The 16,705-nt window shown below is 42.3% G+C and overlaps 1 protein-coding gene across 1 annotated transcript; it reads right to left on the reverse strand.

Moving 5' to 3' along the window:
* Nucleotides 1–2,066: 2,066 nt before the first annotated feature.
* Nucleotides 2,067–14,743, reverse strand: PNMT (phenylethanolamine N-methyltransferase). Its single transcript, XM_082272558.1, has 3 exons — nucleotides 14,561–14,743; nucleotides 4,815–5,022; nucleotides 2,067–2,616 (listed from the first exon to the last, which is right to left on the reverse strand). The coding sequence occupies exons 1-3, from the start codon at nucleotides 14,736–14,738 to the stop codon at nucleotides 2,178–2,180; spliced, it is 825 nt and encodes a 274-aa protein (XP_082128684.1). The 5' UTR covers nucleotides 14,739–14,743; the 3' UTR covers nucleotides 2,067–2,177.
* Between the last annotated feature and the right edge of the window lie 1,962 nt (nucleotides 14,744–16,705).

Below are 16,705 nucleotides of genomic sequence, written 5' to 3' on the forward strand. Positions count from 1 at the left end.
GGGAGATCTCGTTGTCTCTGTTGTCCAAGAAAGTTGCCTTTTTGGTGGCGATCACTTCGGCTCGCAGGGTGTCAGAGCTGGTGGCTTTGTCCTGCAGCTCTCCCTACCTGGTGATTCACAAGGATAAGGTGGTCTTGCGACCTAACCCATCCTTTCTTCCGAAAAGGATCTCGGAGTTTCACCTTAATGAAGACATTGTCTTGCCTTCGCTCTGCGCGAAGCCTAAGCATCCGAAGGAGGTTGCCTTGCATTCTTTGGATGTTGTTCGGGCTATCAGGGTTTACCTGTCGTCCACACAATCCTTTCGCAAGTCGGATTCCCTCTTTGTCCTTCCTGAGGGACCTCGGAAGGGCATGGCGGCGTCGGCTGCGACCATCGCCAAATGGATCAGACAGACCATTGAGCAAGCCTATGCCTTGAAGGGGAAGGTTCCTCCCTTCCCTGTGAAGGCGCACTCTACCAGATCTTTGAGTACGTCTTGGGCTTACCGTCATCAGGCTTCTGTGGCCCAGGTGTGTAAGGCGGCGACTTGGTCGTCCGTTCACACCTTCTCAAAATTTTATAAGGTTTATGTTCAGGCATCGGCCGATGCCTCCTTTAGCCGTAAAGTTCTCAGTGCGGCAGTTTCCTAGGGACCCTTGTTTTTTTGGGCCCTTGTTTTGCCCCTGGGTTACTTGTTTTCCTGGGTTGTTGCTCCTGTTGAGCACGTTCTTCCTGTTGCCCAGTTGGTTCTCTTACATGGTAAGGTTCCTTTCTCTGATGTGGGTACTGCGTTGCCTTTTCTACGGTTGCGTCTCCCACCCCTCATGTCTACACTGCTTTGGGACATCCCATTGGTGAAGACTTGTGAGTGGGCGGCGACTCTCCGAGGACGTAAGAGAAAACGGAATTTTTGTAAAATCTTACAGTAAAATTCCTTTCTCTGAGTCCTCCGACAGTCGCCTCCCCCCGCCCCTCTTTTGGGGTTTTTGTGTACTCTTACTTCTATGCTACCAAACTGAGTTGGGAATGCTGGTGCAGGGAGGTATTGACTGAGGGGACAGCCCCTAGGGGTGTGTCTATGCTAAAATCTTTTGTTATTAACAATTCTTGTTGCCTAGCTACTCCTGCGGAGCAAAGGTCAATACCCATTGGTGAAGACTTGTGAGTGGGCGGCGACTGTCGGAGGACTCAGCGAAAGGAATTATACGGTAAGATTTTACAAAAATTCCGTTTTTTTCCTGGTGCCTTTCTTTAGTAGCAATTTCAATATTTGCTCCCCCTTTTTTCCTTTTTGACTAGCCTCAGGCATTGGTTCCTTCAGATATTCTTCATGTAAGATTTTCACATCCCTTAGATTGAATCGGCTGTTGCTCAGACTTCAGTTGGATTGCTTTCTGATATCCCATGTGTGCAAGAATTGCAACATTCCCGTGTCCCTCAATGTCATACAAATATCTTTTAAAAAAAAAAAAGGATTTTTGTACCTGCCTTAAAATCTTTTTTTCGAAGTCCATTGAGGGACACAAGAATGTAGTAATTTTTAGACTTATGGGTTATATGCAACCGCCTTCAAGGGGTGAACACTGGAAAACACACAAAAAAAATAAAAGGCCACAATATAACCTTCACCTAACCATCATGCTTAAGTTTAGTGAGCTAGCAGTACACAGGGCTAATACACACACAGGAGTTGGATCTGTGTCCTTCAATAGATTTTGAGAAACTTTTAAGTTACCAGTAGACAATTTAAATATTCTGAAAAATATCCATCCAGGAAACACTTTTCTCTTTATCATATATATGCACTACCCAGTTATTTGACATACCTATTGAATCTTCACCACGTGGGTCATAAAATCAATTGCAAGAAAGTATGACCAGCATAAGCCATACCTATGTTTGTGAGGGTGATTTGAGGACAAGAGTCATTTAATAACATGCTTTCAAAGTGTCAAAGCTAACCCCTCACTGGTGGCTATGGAATGGATACATGTCTATGTGATAGAAACTTCATACTAGAAGTCCAGTGTCTTATATCCTACTTTGTCAGATCTTTTCGAAAGTAAACACCAAAAACATCCACCTTTTGGGTTGTGTTAGTATTTATTAGATACATACAGTTTGTTTGTGTGCACATATATATTACATACATTAGACTTTCTTTTGAAGTGTTTATTGGGCACAAGGCATAGAATTTATTTGTTAGCTGCTTTCTGAGCCCAGACAAAAAAAATTCCACTCACATCATCCACTCCAACTTTCATAGCAGGAGTCATGGAGTAAGTGTGAAATTCCCTAATAGTGCACTTGGCTTTGCCCAGTGCTGCCCTCACCATCTCTTCTGTGACAGGCACCACATTCAGACGTGCTTCTCCTGCTAAGTAATAGGACTCTTCTAAAGCCCCAATCCACAGAAAATGACCCTGTGGCTTGAGGACTCCTACTACATTTTCAAGGGCTTTCTGAAAAGTTTCAAGGTCAGGGCTGCATGCCTCAAAGCAAAAAGAGGATACCAGACAGTCCACCGAACCACTGGCAAGTTCCTTTCCAAAGGGGCAAGACTGATGGATGTCCAAGGGTATCACTCGTGTTACATGCTCCCGAAAACGCTTTTCTTTGTTTTGCCATGGCTCCCTGTGGAGGAAAAGGTATAGATAAATGTATATTTAGGAACTCTGTTGCTAAAGAAGACCTACTTTATAGCCAGTTTTCATCTGTTTATTAAAAATACAGAGGCTTTAAGTGACAATAAGTTTTTACCACTTCCTCACCTGTGTCTCTACAGTCTTCCATACACTCTTCCAGCAGTAGAAACCTTTGTTTTCCATAGGCTTTCCCATGCCCCTTGTATAGGGAGAGCACCACCATGGAAATATATTTGTAATTACACTTTAAAACGTTATCTCTGGGCAGTTGTTGCATTTTTTACATGTCTGCTCTTACTAAATCTAGAAAATCAGAAAATTTTGTAAGATGGCATCACTGTTCTCTATAGAGCACTACTCGAACCCAACTTAATAACTCAAATTTCAAGTGCCCCTGGGACTAGAATTTGGAAATTATGTATTCTAACAAGCAGTAGAACATGCCATCCATTACTTCGCTAGCTTCTTTGTGAAGTTGTTCATTCCCAAAGATCACAACAAAAACTCTTAGGTCCCATTCACACCTGTAAGTTTTGTAGCTCAAAGTTCCAAAACCAATCCCATTTCTTTCAATGAGCCCTGTGCACATCTGTGTGTTTTGTCACCTGTAAGAAAAGGCCTGTCACTCAAAAAAAAAAAAGTACATAAGCTACTTTTTAGGTAGATTGGATCTTTTTTGGCCTCAAAGACTTCAATAGATATGCACCATAACCCACAACATGTGTTTTACAAGCGCTTCGTTTCATATTTTCTGGTCTAACAGCAGCTCTCCATCCCTAATCCCCCCCCCCCCCCCATGCTTTCTGTAGGCTAAAATAAAAACACTTAAGGCTTGACTACTCAAGTTAAATTGCTTGTATATGCTTGCACATCTCTCAAATAAAAAAATGCCTGAAAATCACTCTGCACAGGTGTGAATTAAGCCTAAGGCCCCTTTTACGCAATTGGAGCGATCGGGTCTGCCTGTTTGTTTTTCAGGCGAACCCATTCGGGCCAGTCATTGTACTCTATGGGGAGGTGGATGTCAGTAGACTGGCCTGGCATCCAATCCGATAGAAACGTTTGAAAACATGTATGGTGAAGCATTCATCATCTGTCCAGTGGATCGGATGACAGCCGTATGGAAATGGACATGCAGTCTGTTTCCATCCAACTGCCCCATAGAGGAGAGCGGGCTCCGTCCTGGTCCGCTCTACATAGTGGAACAGACTGGACTTGTCATCCACCTGCTCGGTGGGGATCAGCGGAGAGATGCCCTGCTGAGCAGGCGAACTCCGCTCGGACGGACCCGCCCCATGTTAAAGGGGCCTTAAAGAGGAGTTCTGCCCCAGCAAAAATTAAAAGTCAGCAGCTAGAAATACTGGGATCCCACAATGTCTGTTCCCCAGTCGATTTTCCAATTGGCTCTCGGGTGCTGCCTCGGCCATTAATTGTAAGGGAAACCCGCAGCAAAGTCTTGCAGCTTCACAGCCAGTTCCCTACTGTGCATGCCTGAAGCGAGCTGCGCTTTGTGAAAGGCACAGCAGCGGGGGAAGGAAGAGGGGGCCGAACTTCCAGGGGATCTCGCTGTGGCTAGGTCTCCCGGAAGTGGGGACGCTCCTGTCAAAAACAGGTACCTGCCCAAAAGGTGCCAAATGTGGCAGCGGAAGGGGGAGGAAGCAAACAAGCAGGGTTTTCCCTTTTGGGTGGAGCTCTGCTTTAAGTCTCATTTCAGTGGTTGCTGGTTGTTTACATTAAAGGGCTGGCAATATGCCAAGATTCTGTTTTCATAGAAGAGAAGCTAAGATTTCAAAGCCTGTGTTGTGAACTTTTGAAAATAACAGTTTCAACAATGCTTATAGGTACAGAGATGAATAAGGAGTAAGAGTCATTATACTGCTTAATCAGGTTTATAAATAATTTAGTCTGCATGATCTGGACATGGGTTTCTTTTAAAGGTTCTGGCTGATGGGTTGAAAGGTTTCTGTTATCAAAAGTTTCTGGGACAGGCATTTTGCTTTGTTACAGATTCTTTTTAATAACTTTCCACATTGACCCCATTACTTGAATAAAGTAATTCATGGCTGCTCATAGTTATCTAACTGCTAAAAAAAAAAAAACAAAGATCTAAACTCTGGATACCACATTTTATTTATTCTTTAGTGAATAATATTAAGTAGAGTCCGTAAAGGATCTCAATCTTCTTACCCTTTTCCCTCCAGTTTACAGACATATTCAAAGTATGGGCTCCAGTCAAAGGTACCAGGTTCATTCTTAAGCCACTTCCTCAGTTCTTCCCGGTTCACCTCCAAATAATCAGTCATGATAACCTCCTTGAAGTGCTCAAAAGTGCTCAGCAACTGGTAAATCGTAGGACCCGAACCAATGTCAACTACAGTGTGTCCTTTAATTTCACCTATAGTATAATTACAAAGTGCATGTCAAGATATTGTAAACAATAATGCATTTCAGGTTTTTTTTTTTTATATAGGACAACAGACATGTACTAAATAAGCTGCAACCGGAGACCAGTTTATTATCTCCTAGATACAGCAAATATATACTTTTACTTTAAAGATAACAAAAAGGCACATGTTGGGCATGTCAAGCAGGTTGCGTCATTTAGAACTGAAACCTTCATTTGTAGACCGTTCTTAGATGTCATATCCATTGGAGAAAGATGCTGTCTTGGTGGTGTCGTTGAAGTTGAAATGGGTAATTTGACTTTAAAAGTAAAGGTTTTTACATGTCTTACTTATCTGAACAGTTTTCAATGAAGTAGAGATGCTGCTTTCATGTATACATACTCTCAAAGCACATTGAGGGGAATTTACCATACACCCAGAAATGAATGCTTGGAATGCAAAAGTTCTGCATTCTGGCATTCAACGTTTAGGGCTGCTATTAGAAATCATGGAGTGGTGGTGTAGTCATCACAATAAATGACAATAGACAATACAGGGTCATTTGTGTCTAGATTTAGATTAGGTGTGTCAGGGACATTTTGGCCATAGCGCAGCTAAAGCTCAGAAGCAGATGCAAATACTCAGGCGCGGCTCTGCAGGTCCCTGTCTTGCCAGGCGCAGGCGCACAATATTCACCCGCAGTTAGCCATTAACCCTGGCGCCAAATAGCCTATTTAAGTGGAGCAGCTGCACTAGCCCTTTGCTGTCTGATCTGCAGCTGTACCTGTAATCCTGTCTGATCTGCAGCTGTACCTGTAATCCTGAATCTGATTCTGTTACTTCTGTGTTTGACCCGGCTTGCTCTTGACTTTGCTTGAACGCTACCTACCCTGACCCTGGCCTGTATCTAGACTACGCCTCTGCCTTCTGCCCATCTGCCTGATCTCGTGTAGCCAACCTTTGCCTGTACCTTGCCTGCCGTCTATGCCTGCATTTAAACGTCTGTTGCCAACCTGGTTTGTCCGACCACACATCCAGTTTTTTATATCTGCCCTGCATGCACTTGCCTTCCTCCCACTGGAGATTCCTGTACCGTGGACCAGCTATCAGCCTCTGCCTACTGCTGCCTGCTGCACACGCGCCTGAGGTCTGCTTTTCCAGCTACCTGATCCATCCTAGTGACGCACCCGCCACGTATAACTGCTTCCAGCAGAAGACTACACAGGCACCCATACCTCACCGTGCTCTCGCGTCCTCTGTCACAACATCAGTGGTCTCCAAGCCGTGGTTGTACGAGAGGCCTTCTCTTTGCACGTCAGGCTCAGCCGCAAGGTATGTGACTCAAGACTCATATATACCATGGAGTTCCCCAATGTAGAGTAAATGGTTTAATGTACTTTTAAAATACAGGTTTATGTGTCCAGGGATACCAAGCCACTTTACAAATATAAACTTTGCCTTTTCATTGTTAAGGTTAGTGTAAGCATTCCTTTGTTTACATCATGTGTTCCTTGGTCTGGAAAGTAGCTGCAGACAAGTTGGGCAATTTGATCTCTGCTTCCATGTATCCACTGTCAGAAGTATTATATATAATGATAATCTGTAGACTGCAGATGGAAAATTCCTAAAAGAAGGCAGTGCGTGCGTTTAACCCGAGTCCCGTCTGTCTAGTATTACATGTAATTAATGTACTTTCTACACTGTAGCTTAACATATGCAGGGGTAGCCTGCTTCCAGCAGTTTGTGATCTCCAGTAATTACATTAGTGCAATGCCGCACGGAAATAATCACTTGTGGCTTCTGGCAATGAAGACATTTGCAAAGTTCCCTGGTGTACCTGGATATATTAAAAGAGCTAATGTGTTTAAAAGTACAACTATTCTTTAAAATTAGCCAGCAAAGTGACAATGAGCAGTGCTTTACCTTCAAGACATTTGAGCTTCGTTATGAGATTGCCTTGTTTATTCTTTAGGGGCTGAGTGCAATCTCAGGGGTTAAATGATTTGTACAAGGGCCTGTGAAAATGACAGTAGTTTGCTGTGTCCTACTCAATAACTATAATAAAAGCAATTTGAGGAACGAAGAACAGAACAGGCAACCACATAAAAACATCGCCAGTTCGAAAATTACATAGCAGAAAAAATGCTTTAATGCTGTCCTTTTACATGACACTTCTCTGGCGTTTAAATCAACCAACGCTGATCGAGAGGCTAGATATACAGTACACTACCACATATTGATTTTTATACCGTTAAAGAAGCCACTGATTGATACATCCTAGTCAGCTCCACCCAAAAAGTCATTGACAGTTTTGGGTGCATTCTGTTATTTCTGGATATATTTATTGAAGTTTTCAACCCCCCATGGAGTAAACTGGCAGTCAGAACAAAGCTGTTTTCCTCCTCTATTCATAGGCAAAAGTGACGTGAAATGTTTTTATCCTGAATTTCCAAATTCACACCGCTTTCTCCAATGGAAGCAATCAGAGGCGTAACTAGAACCTTTAGGGCCCCGGTGCAAGAAACCATGAAAACCTGTCCGGAGCCCTTCCCTTCAAGCCTGAGGCTCTTCCCAATGATCCTGGGGCCCTTGCTCTCATTGCAGGACCCTTTCACAAGTTCTGCAGTTGGCCCCCTTCCTGCCATCTTGGAGCCTCCCCACGGTGGTGGAATGCCAGGGCCCAGTCACAAGTGTGACCTTTGTGATCCTGGAAGTTCACCCACTGGTGTCAGTAGTTTTTATTTTTTGGTATTTTAATTGTATTATTTCTTATCATTTTATTTTACTTTTTTTCAATGTCACTGACTATGACTCTGTTCATTCAGAAAAGGAAGGAGCTGGTAAATTACATATTTACTGACACCTTCCTGGTTCTCTATTGTGACACATCCCCTGCAGCAGCCGGCAGGAAAGGGAAGGGAGCACGGAGGGGGGGGGGGGGAACCAGGGGAGCACACAGGGGCCCAGAGACAGCAGACCACAAGTGAACTGGATAGGAGCAGTGGCGGGGGCAGCATACAGAGGAACCAATCTCCTCCATTTTCCTACTGTAGCTACAGGAGGAAAAAGGACAGTGATTTCTTTACATGCTGCCCCCCCCTTCCTATCCAGGTGTACAGGGGAGCCGCACAGGCCCCCTGGAGCATGGGGCCCGGTTGCAATTGCAACCCCTGTAGTTACACTCCTGGAAGCAACCATGTCCCCCCTGCCCACCCACCTCCTGTTTTCCTCTGTGGTTTATTCAAGCATATGGAAGCACAAATAATAATTTCTATATTGTGTCCATCCATTCTACAACAGAATTGTGATCTTGCTTTCCATGTAACAGATATGTTTTAGGGCAAATGTGATTACTAAATTATGTTAAAGCGGAGTTCCACCCTAAAACTTACCTCCATCTTCATGCCCGGGGTCACCTGAAAAACAAATGGATAATTGCAATTTTTTTTTTTTTTTACTTACCTGGTTTAGAAGAAAATATACTTACCTTACTTCCTCTTCCTTCCCTCGGCGGCCACGGCAATTCGTCACTTCCTGGCTTGCAATGATTCCTGGGAGCTGAAAGTCATCGCTCCCAGGAATCAATGAGCCTGCACCGGCCCTGAAGTCAGTTCCAGTGCATGCGCCATCATACCTTGCTAAACAGCTTCTGGGCATGCCCAGAAGCTGTGCAGGGATGACGCTGAGGCACCGGAAGTGACGGCGGGGCCGGCGCAGTGCATTGTGGGACCGAAGAAGACGGAAGAGGACGCAGAAGAGGATCGCGCTGGCTTCAAGCTGCCCACACCTGAGATGGCAGCGCTGGACAATACATTTTCAAGGTAAGTATTTCTTCTAAAAGGTAAGTGCAACCCGGGACAGATCAGAGGCTAGCCATTGTGGAATGTACTAGCCCTGACTGTCCCGGGGGTATTTTTATTAAAAAAAGTATTCCCAGGGTGGAACTCCGCTTTAAGGTGGTATCATAATAATAATAAATGGATTGAATACACGTATATGTGTTTCATTGAGTGCAGCAACCTTTAACCCAATAAGATACAATAGTGTTTTTTCATGTTTTTTAATAAAGTATGAAAATTCACAATTATTTTCCTCTGCTGTTATTGTGTGAATCACTGCAGAATAATGATAAGGTCAATGTATTAATGGGTTATTGTAATTAAGGCTGTGTTTGACATCTTAGCAAAAATGTATTCCAGAAAGCCTAGTACCCACAAACTCTGAATAATAAATCGTATACCTGTATGTTATCTGTAACGTCAGATTTCTTTCAAGAGTTAGTCTATGTAAAACTGATATTTCAGCTTTTGGGACATGCTGAAGAATTAAACCACCTTGTGCTTGATTTCCTACGCCGTGCTCAACTGACCGTGTATCTTTGGTCCCTACCTGTGGACCACCACAGGTTATGCCAGCCCACCCTATTTGAACAGATTTGTTTAGATGGAAGTCTGCTCCCTCACCCTCTTTTGCCCTTCTTTGTCCCACTGATTGGTCTGGGTGACACGCTGGACCTCACCTTTATACAACATTAGGAACAAGACCTACATATAACCTTTTCACAGGCCCAGAAAGAAGAATTCTTCGCTTTGTTCACAAGGCTTCTCTAGCAAGCAGATATCAGGAGGGAGCTTACAAACTCCTCACACGATGGTAAAGAGCCCCAGTTGAATTACACCGCTTGTTTCTTCAGGTCCCCAACACCTGTTGGCGCTGTGGAGAGTCTAAAGCCCCGTACACACGTGCCGAAAATTGGCCGGGAATTTTCATCCGATGACTGATCTGTCGATTTTCGGCTTGTTAGTATGATGCTTCCGACAACCGACTCCGACTTTTTGGCTGAAAAAAATCTGGTGTGCAGGCTATAAAATTTTTGTCTGCCGTGTCAAAACACGGCCGATTTTTCGTGAAGTCAGTACAGATTTCGACAGGGAAAAATCTGATGAGCAAGACTGGGCATGCTCAGTGAAGAAAGAACACAAAGGAAGCAAACCAACACATGGCATCACTTCAGAAGCAGATTTTTGTTGGGCGAGAAAATTCGTGTGCAGTCTAGGCACATTCCAACCAACAAAACACCACTCTGGACAAAAGACGGACGATCGGTCGGCCGATAATCGTTGCGTGTGTACTAGGCTTTAGGGAACCTTTTTTTCATATCTTTTGCCCAAAATTAAACAGCTTCTGAATAAAGTCGAAACTATGATTAGGACCCTAACCGGAGTGTCCCTTAATAAGAACCCAGCTGCATATCTGTTAAATTACACTCCATTATCTAACAAGAAATTTTAAAAATCCTTACTCAAACATCTGAACACAGCAGCTAAGGCCTGCATTTTGGCATTACTGAAAAGTACAAGCCCTCCAACAACAGCTCATTGGCGGGCGAGGATTGCAGAAATCCAGGTAATGGAAAACTTTACCATGATCCTAAAGGAGCAGGAGGACAAGTGTTGGAAGATCTGGACTCCCTACTTTTATGGAGACCAGACCCACTTGGCTCTCGGTCTTAACCTGTCTCCTTACTAAGTTACGATGTGCCAGGTCCTATGAATGGAATTCTCAGAGAGGGAGATAGATCTATTTACCAGTTGCCCCCTTTTTTTTAAATCCTGTTCTTTCCCTGCACTCCCACCCCTCCCCTCCCAAAAACCCTCTATACCCCCTATACTCTCTGGGACCAATCCACCTTCCCTCCACTTATTCTAGTTCCCACCTTCTCTTACTACTACTCTTGTGCACTATGCACCACTGTTGGTCTACTGTACAAAACCATTTGCTTTTTCCACATTAAATACAACACCTTGGAATTTGACTTCCAAAACAACCAATAGACTTCTTGCTGATACATTTCGCAGCCTATGTTTTTTTGTGATATGCTCCACTTTCCCCAGACATCGGAGTGTTTTGCACTGTTGGTATATTTAGTACACCTATTAGTGTCTCCTTTCTGTTAATCTAGTTTTTTTTTTTTTTTTATGTAAACTTGCCCTGATCTGTATTGTATTGCTGAATTCCTTGACAATTGAAAAAATAATTTATTTAAAAAAAAAAAAAATCAATTAAACCACCTGAGTTTCTTGTATGAGACTTTTAGAATGGACTGGCCATTTAGCTGGATCACTAGCGTAAACCATTCTGATTTTTGCACTTATTTAAATTTTAACACAGAACCTTAATATAACTCAAGTGTCCTGAGAGAATCACGGAGACGACCAATGCTGAACTCTTCTTTTGAGAATGCTAGTTCCCTGGCTGTCATACTGATGCTTTGACTTCAGTTCTGAGTCGATGACCCTGAACATGTATAGATGCAAGAAATTGTGACACCTATTTAACCACTTAAGAGTTCTTACATAGGAGACATGTCCTAAAAATCTGGTACATATTTTATGTTCAGCTCCTTCCCCACAGCTGCTGCTCCCCTCAGCACTATCACCTGCTTTTAAAATGAAAGCCAGGAATTGATTTGTATTACATAGCAGGGGCAGATGTCAAAATACATCTGCTCCTGGTAATTTTCTTATTTCCCTTTTTTTTTTTTACCCCTAATTAGTCCTAGCCAGTTTTAATTAAATCATTCCTCCTCTTCTCCCCATAGCTATTATTTTTTGTTGATTTTTTTTTTTTTTTTGTTGCAGTATTCATTTATTTTATTTGTAAATTGGAAAAGTAAATTACTTCTTTTTTTTTTTTTTTTTTTTTGCAAATCTCATTGCATGCTTTGTACCAGAAAAATCATTTTAGTTTCATTTTAAACAGGATAGGGTACAAAATAAAAAAATATAAATTTTATAGTAAATTAGGTATTTACATTCAAACTACTTTTCTAAAGAAAAAGTAACACTTTTTATTATATTTACCCCTTTTTATCTGTAAATAACACAGAAAAACATTTTTTTTTTTGCAAGACTGCATGCCAAAATAAGGTATAGTTTGTCAAACAATGTGTTTATTACTTTTGTTAATTAATGTATAGACAAAGTTATCCCCGAATAAACAGACCACTAATGGAAATGTAAAAATAGCTCAGGTCCATAAGAAGTATGAAGGTATAAGAGTGGAAGTGGGTAAAGTATACTAGATTTGTGATCCTTAAGTACTTACTTAAGTCAGGCAACTTATATTTTCTTCTGGAGGCGTAGCAAAGTCAGTTTCTGAATTTTCCCTACACTTCCCTAATGCCAAATTAACTTTAAGCCCAAACCCCAAAGTTATCTGCTTCCATTATGTAGAATGTTAGAGAATAATAATTTCTGGCGCAAAGGAAAATTTGAAATGTGGTAAACTGATTTAATAGGTTTTTTTAAATGATTTCAATAATGAGTAAAATTAAATTATTATAACAATGAATAAAATCTAAATTGTATCTTTTATGTATAGAAATTATTTTATTATTTGTTGATTATCAAATATATTGGGGTTGAACAGCAAAAAGTGTATATCTAGTTTCCCAGACCCCTGGATGACCATTTACTATTGTCATGGGACCCTCAAATGCATATCTTAGAATTCTTTCAAACTAATAAACCATTTATGGCACCGGTCCTCAGGAAGGATGTGCTGGAACTGGAGAAAGTCCAGAGAAGGGCAACAAAAATAATTAGGGGAATGGAGGACATCAGCTATGAGGAAAGACTACAAGCACTGAACCTATTCTCTCTGGAGAAGAGACGATTGAGGGGGGATATGATATCAATGTACAAATACTGTACTGGCGACCCTAGCATAAGGAACAAACTATTCAGAGAAAGGAGATACAATAAGACACGTGGCCACTCACTAAAACTTGAGGAAAGGCGGTTTAACCTTAAAGTGCGTAAGGGGTTCTTCACTGTAAGAGTGGTAAGGATGTGGAATTCTCTTCCACAAGCAGTCGTATCAGCAGGGAGCATTGATAGTTTCAAAAAACTATTGGATGGACACCTTAAAGACCACAACATACAGGGGTATACAATGTACGGTTAAAAGCAAACACACACACACATCATAGGTTGAACTGGATGGACTTATGTCTTTTTTTCAACCTCACTAACTATGTAACTATGTAATTTATAACGATTTGGACCTACAGCCTTATGGCAAGGCTTCGTCTTTAGAAAACCTGAGCATTAAATAAGCATCATTGGTATCACAGGACAGTGATTGTAATACACGTTTTAGCATAAAAAGTTTTTTTTCTGCCATCCAGTCAATTTTTTTTGTAAACACATTGGCAAACAAACAGCATGTAAAATATTTCTTCAATATAATTTTATTAAAAATTATACTATTTAAAATGGTAAAATTGCCCACAAAAGATTCTAAATGTAAAAATACATTGACTTTTACAGAAGAAATACTAGAAAATAGTCTGATAAGTAGACATGTACTGACATGTACATATGAGCCAATTAAAGCTAACAAATAATGTTTATCTGCTTAAAATCACTTCAGTAGCACTCGAAAGGCATTTTGCTTGATCTTCATGCCATTTTTTTTTTTTTTTTATCCTTTATTCACTTAAAACCAAAAAAGTCCTGTGATTAAAATCTGACTAAAAGCAATAACATTGCTAATTGGGCAGAATCAGATTTTTGTACAGTTAGATCTGCTTTTAGTATGCAGAAGCTGGACAGTGTCTGGCTATGATTGTTGATTGGTATTCAGATGTGCATGCGTGATATGACCAGAGAATATATTTTAATTGCAGTTCTGTGCTCTCAATGTAACAGACACCTCCAGCATCAGTTTTCTCATAATGAAACACTAAAGTTTATTGGCCAAGCTATTCCAAAAAAAAAAAATAATTTCCATGCTTGTTTTAGTGTTTTCAATAGACCTAGTTGACCTAAGTATCTAATAATGACCCCCTTTTCCCCATAATCTATTGGGAATGTGTACCTCTTAAAAGGAGTCGAAAACATTGTGGTTGCATTTTAATCCCACAAAGAACGCAACATTTCTGTATGAATCACCTGGAAACTAAGAGTATCTTCACAAAGAACAACTTTAGGCTGTTTAAGGTCATGGAAGCTCACCCATTAAGTTCATCCATTATCCTTATTATTATTACTACCATTAAAGGCAGCTGGATTGGCATCTAACTATGTTGCTATTTTGTCCCTCTTTGTATATTTTAGTCTACAACTTCAATTAAAAGGTGTATTACTTTGAACAATGGACACTTTTCCTTTAACTTCCCGAGATGGACTCAATCTTTAGTGATAAACAAATGAGCAGCACATATACAAAACGTTGCCTACATAAAAAGGGAAAAATATGTGCCAATTACAAAGACTTTCCAACAATCTGTAACATTTCTAAAAAAATTAAGTCTACCAATGGTCAGAAGCATTTTTTATCCCCTAGGTAAACCTTAAACAACCTGATCCTCTCTATCATCACAGATAATGCTCTACTTGGGACAGAATCAGTACATGCATGGCCAACCTTAGACCTTGATAAAGTTCTAAGGGTGGCGAATAAAGTCTTGCCACTTTTTAAAGATGATATATTTAAATATCTGATGGTTAAACATAGAAACAGTGATGTCATAATATAGCTCACCTTTGGCACAAGCCTCATGAAGGCAACGCAGTTTCCAACACATCACGCTCTCTTCGGACGAGAAATCTGCTCGAGGTGGCACATAGTTATTTTGCAGGTATGCTCTTGGGTTGAATAGTTGGTAGGATTTAGCGACAGCCTGAACACCATTCATTTTGGAAGAGAGGATGCTGAACATGCTTGTCTCCCCTTACTTTTATAAGCTGGAAGTACCACTCCCAGCCTATCATCAGTCTACATTACAGGTGCATTTCCCATCAGTCTCCGTGACAGCTGCCTCCACCCTCATCCTTAGCTGGTGTGATAGCATCTCTCATATTGATCCAGTGTGTTTTGCCCACAGGGTTACTGATCAGGACAAGGGTATCTAGAAATTTAATTTACATTATCTTCCAGATGCCAGCCGCCCCCGAGCTGCGACACATACATTTACACTGTACTTGCCTTTATTTAGAAATGACTGCATCTGAGTCACTGACAGATAACCTTTTTATATGTATTCCTATGTAAAGGTTTACTCTGCATTTCTTCCTGCATGTTAGCATTAACGAAAAATCAGGGGAACAGTCCCACAGTAGAGATAAGCAAAAAATATAAATAATAGAATTGTTTGCCAAGCCAATATTCCCTGCCCCTTGGATGACTGATGGGATCAAAATGGGGGTCTTGTCTTTAAAAACTTCTGGGACTTTTGGGGCAAACATTTCCTGACCTCTGTAAAGTAATTTGCACAATAAAGAAGTAATAGTCACAGGGGTGTTTCTAGGAATTGGAAGATCTTGAGCACCATATACAGTAAAAGGAATTCTATGGTGAATGATGAATGAAACAGTGACATAAAGAGGACTATACACTGATCAGCAATAACATTGTTACCGCTGACCAGTAAAGTGAATATTATTGATTATCTCGTTACAATAGCACCTGAAGGTGTGTATGATATATTAGGCAGCAAGTGAACATGTTCATAAAGCTGATGTGTTGACAGCAGAAAAAATGGGCAAGCGTAAGGATTTGAGTGACTTTGCCAAGGGAAAAATTAAAATGGCAAGATGACTGGGTCAGAGCATTTCTAAAACTGCAACTCTTGTGGGATGTTCCCGATCTGCAGTGGTCAAGACAGGAATGGGCAAACTACGGCCCGGCTGAGCTTTTAATCCGGCCTGCGGAGCGTGCAGTGTTCCCCAACCCCCGGGCCGCGGACCGGTACCGTGGATCAAACGGTAGCGAGCCGCCCGAGGAACTTCGGCAGTGGAGGCCGGGCCGCACAGAGCAGTGCGCCCAGAGCCCACCCATTGTGTGACAATAGCGAATGAAAATTCGCTATTGTCACACGGATCCTCCTCCTGGCCAATCAGGGTCCTCCCGCTTCCTGATTGGCCGAAAGGCAAACCCCATGCCATTGGCCGAGGAGGAGGCGGGAGGACTGAGGACTCGGGGGACGCCGGGAGACTGAAGAGAAGCGCTGCCTAAGGTAAGTGCACTGGTCTCGCGCGGGGGGGGGGGGCCTGGCATATCTGCATTGGGGGGGCCCTGGCATATCTGCATTGAAAGGGAGCCCTGGCATATCTGCATTGGGGGGGGGCCTGGCATATCTGCATTGAAAGGGGGCCCTGGCATATCTGCATTGTGGGGGCCCTGGCATATCTTCATTGGGGGGGCCCTGGCATATCTGTATTGAAAAGGGGCCCTGGCATATCTGCATTGAAAGGGGGCACGCTGGCATATCTGCATTGGAGGGGGCCCGTTGGCATATCTGCATTGAAAGGGGGCACGCTGGCATATCTGCATTGAAAGGGGGCCCTGGCATATCTGCATTGAAAGGGGGTAGCACGCTGGCATATCTGCATTGAAAGGGGGCCCTGGCATATCTGCATTGAAAGGGGACCCTGGCATATCTGCATTGAAAGGGGGCACGCTGGCATATCTGCATTGAAAGGGGGCCCTGGCATATCTGCATTGAAAGGGACACGCTGGCATATCTGCATTGAAAGGGGGCACGCTGGCATATCTGCAGTGAAAGGGGGCACGCTGGCATATCTGCATTGGAAGGGGCCCTGGCATATCTGCATTGAAAGGGGGCCCTGGCATATCTGCATTGAAAGGGGGCACGCTGGCATATCTTCATTGAAAGGGGGCACGCTG

Source organism: Pelophylax lessonae (genome assembly GCF_965119305.1).
Source record: "Pelophylax lessonae genome assembly, chromosome: 11".
NCBI classification, from domain to species: Eukaryota; Metazoa; Chordata; class Amphibia; order Anura; family Ranidae; genus Pelophylax; species Pelophylax lessonae.

What these genes read in the sequence shown, in the direction of transcription:
- PNMT (XM_082272558.1), bottom strand. Translation starts at nt 14,738, where the DNA reads ATGTTCAGCATCCTCTCTTCCAAAATGAATGGTGTTCAGGCTGTCGCT. An exon ending in TCATGAGGCTTGTGCCAAAG is followed by an intron (nt 5,023 to 14,560) that starts GTGAGCTATATT and finishes ATTATACTATAG; the next exon opens with GTGAAATTAAAGGACACACT. An exon ending in TGTAAACTGGAGGGAAAAGG is followed by an intron (nt 2,617 to 4,814) that starts GTAAGAAGATTG and finishes TTTCCTCCACAG; the next exon opens with GGAGCCATGGCAAAACAAAG.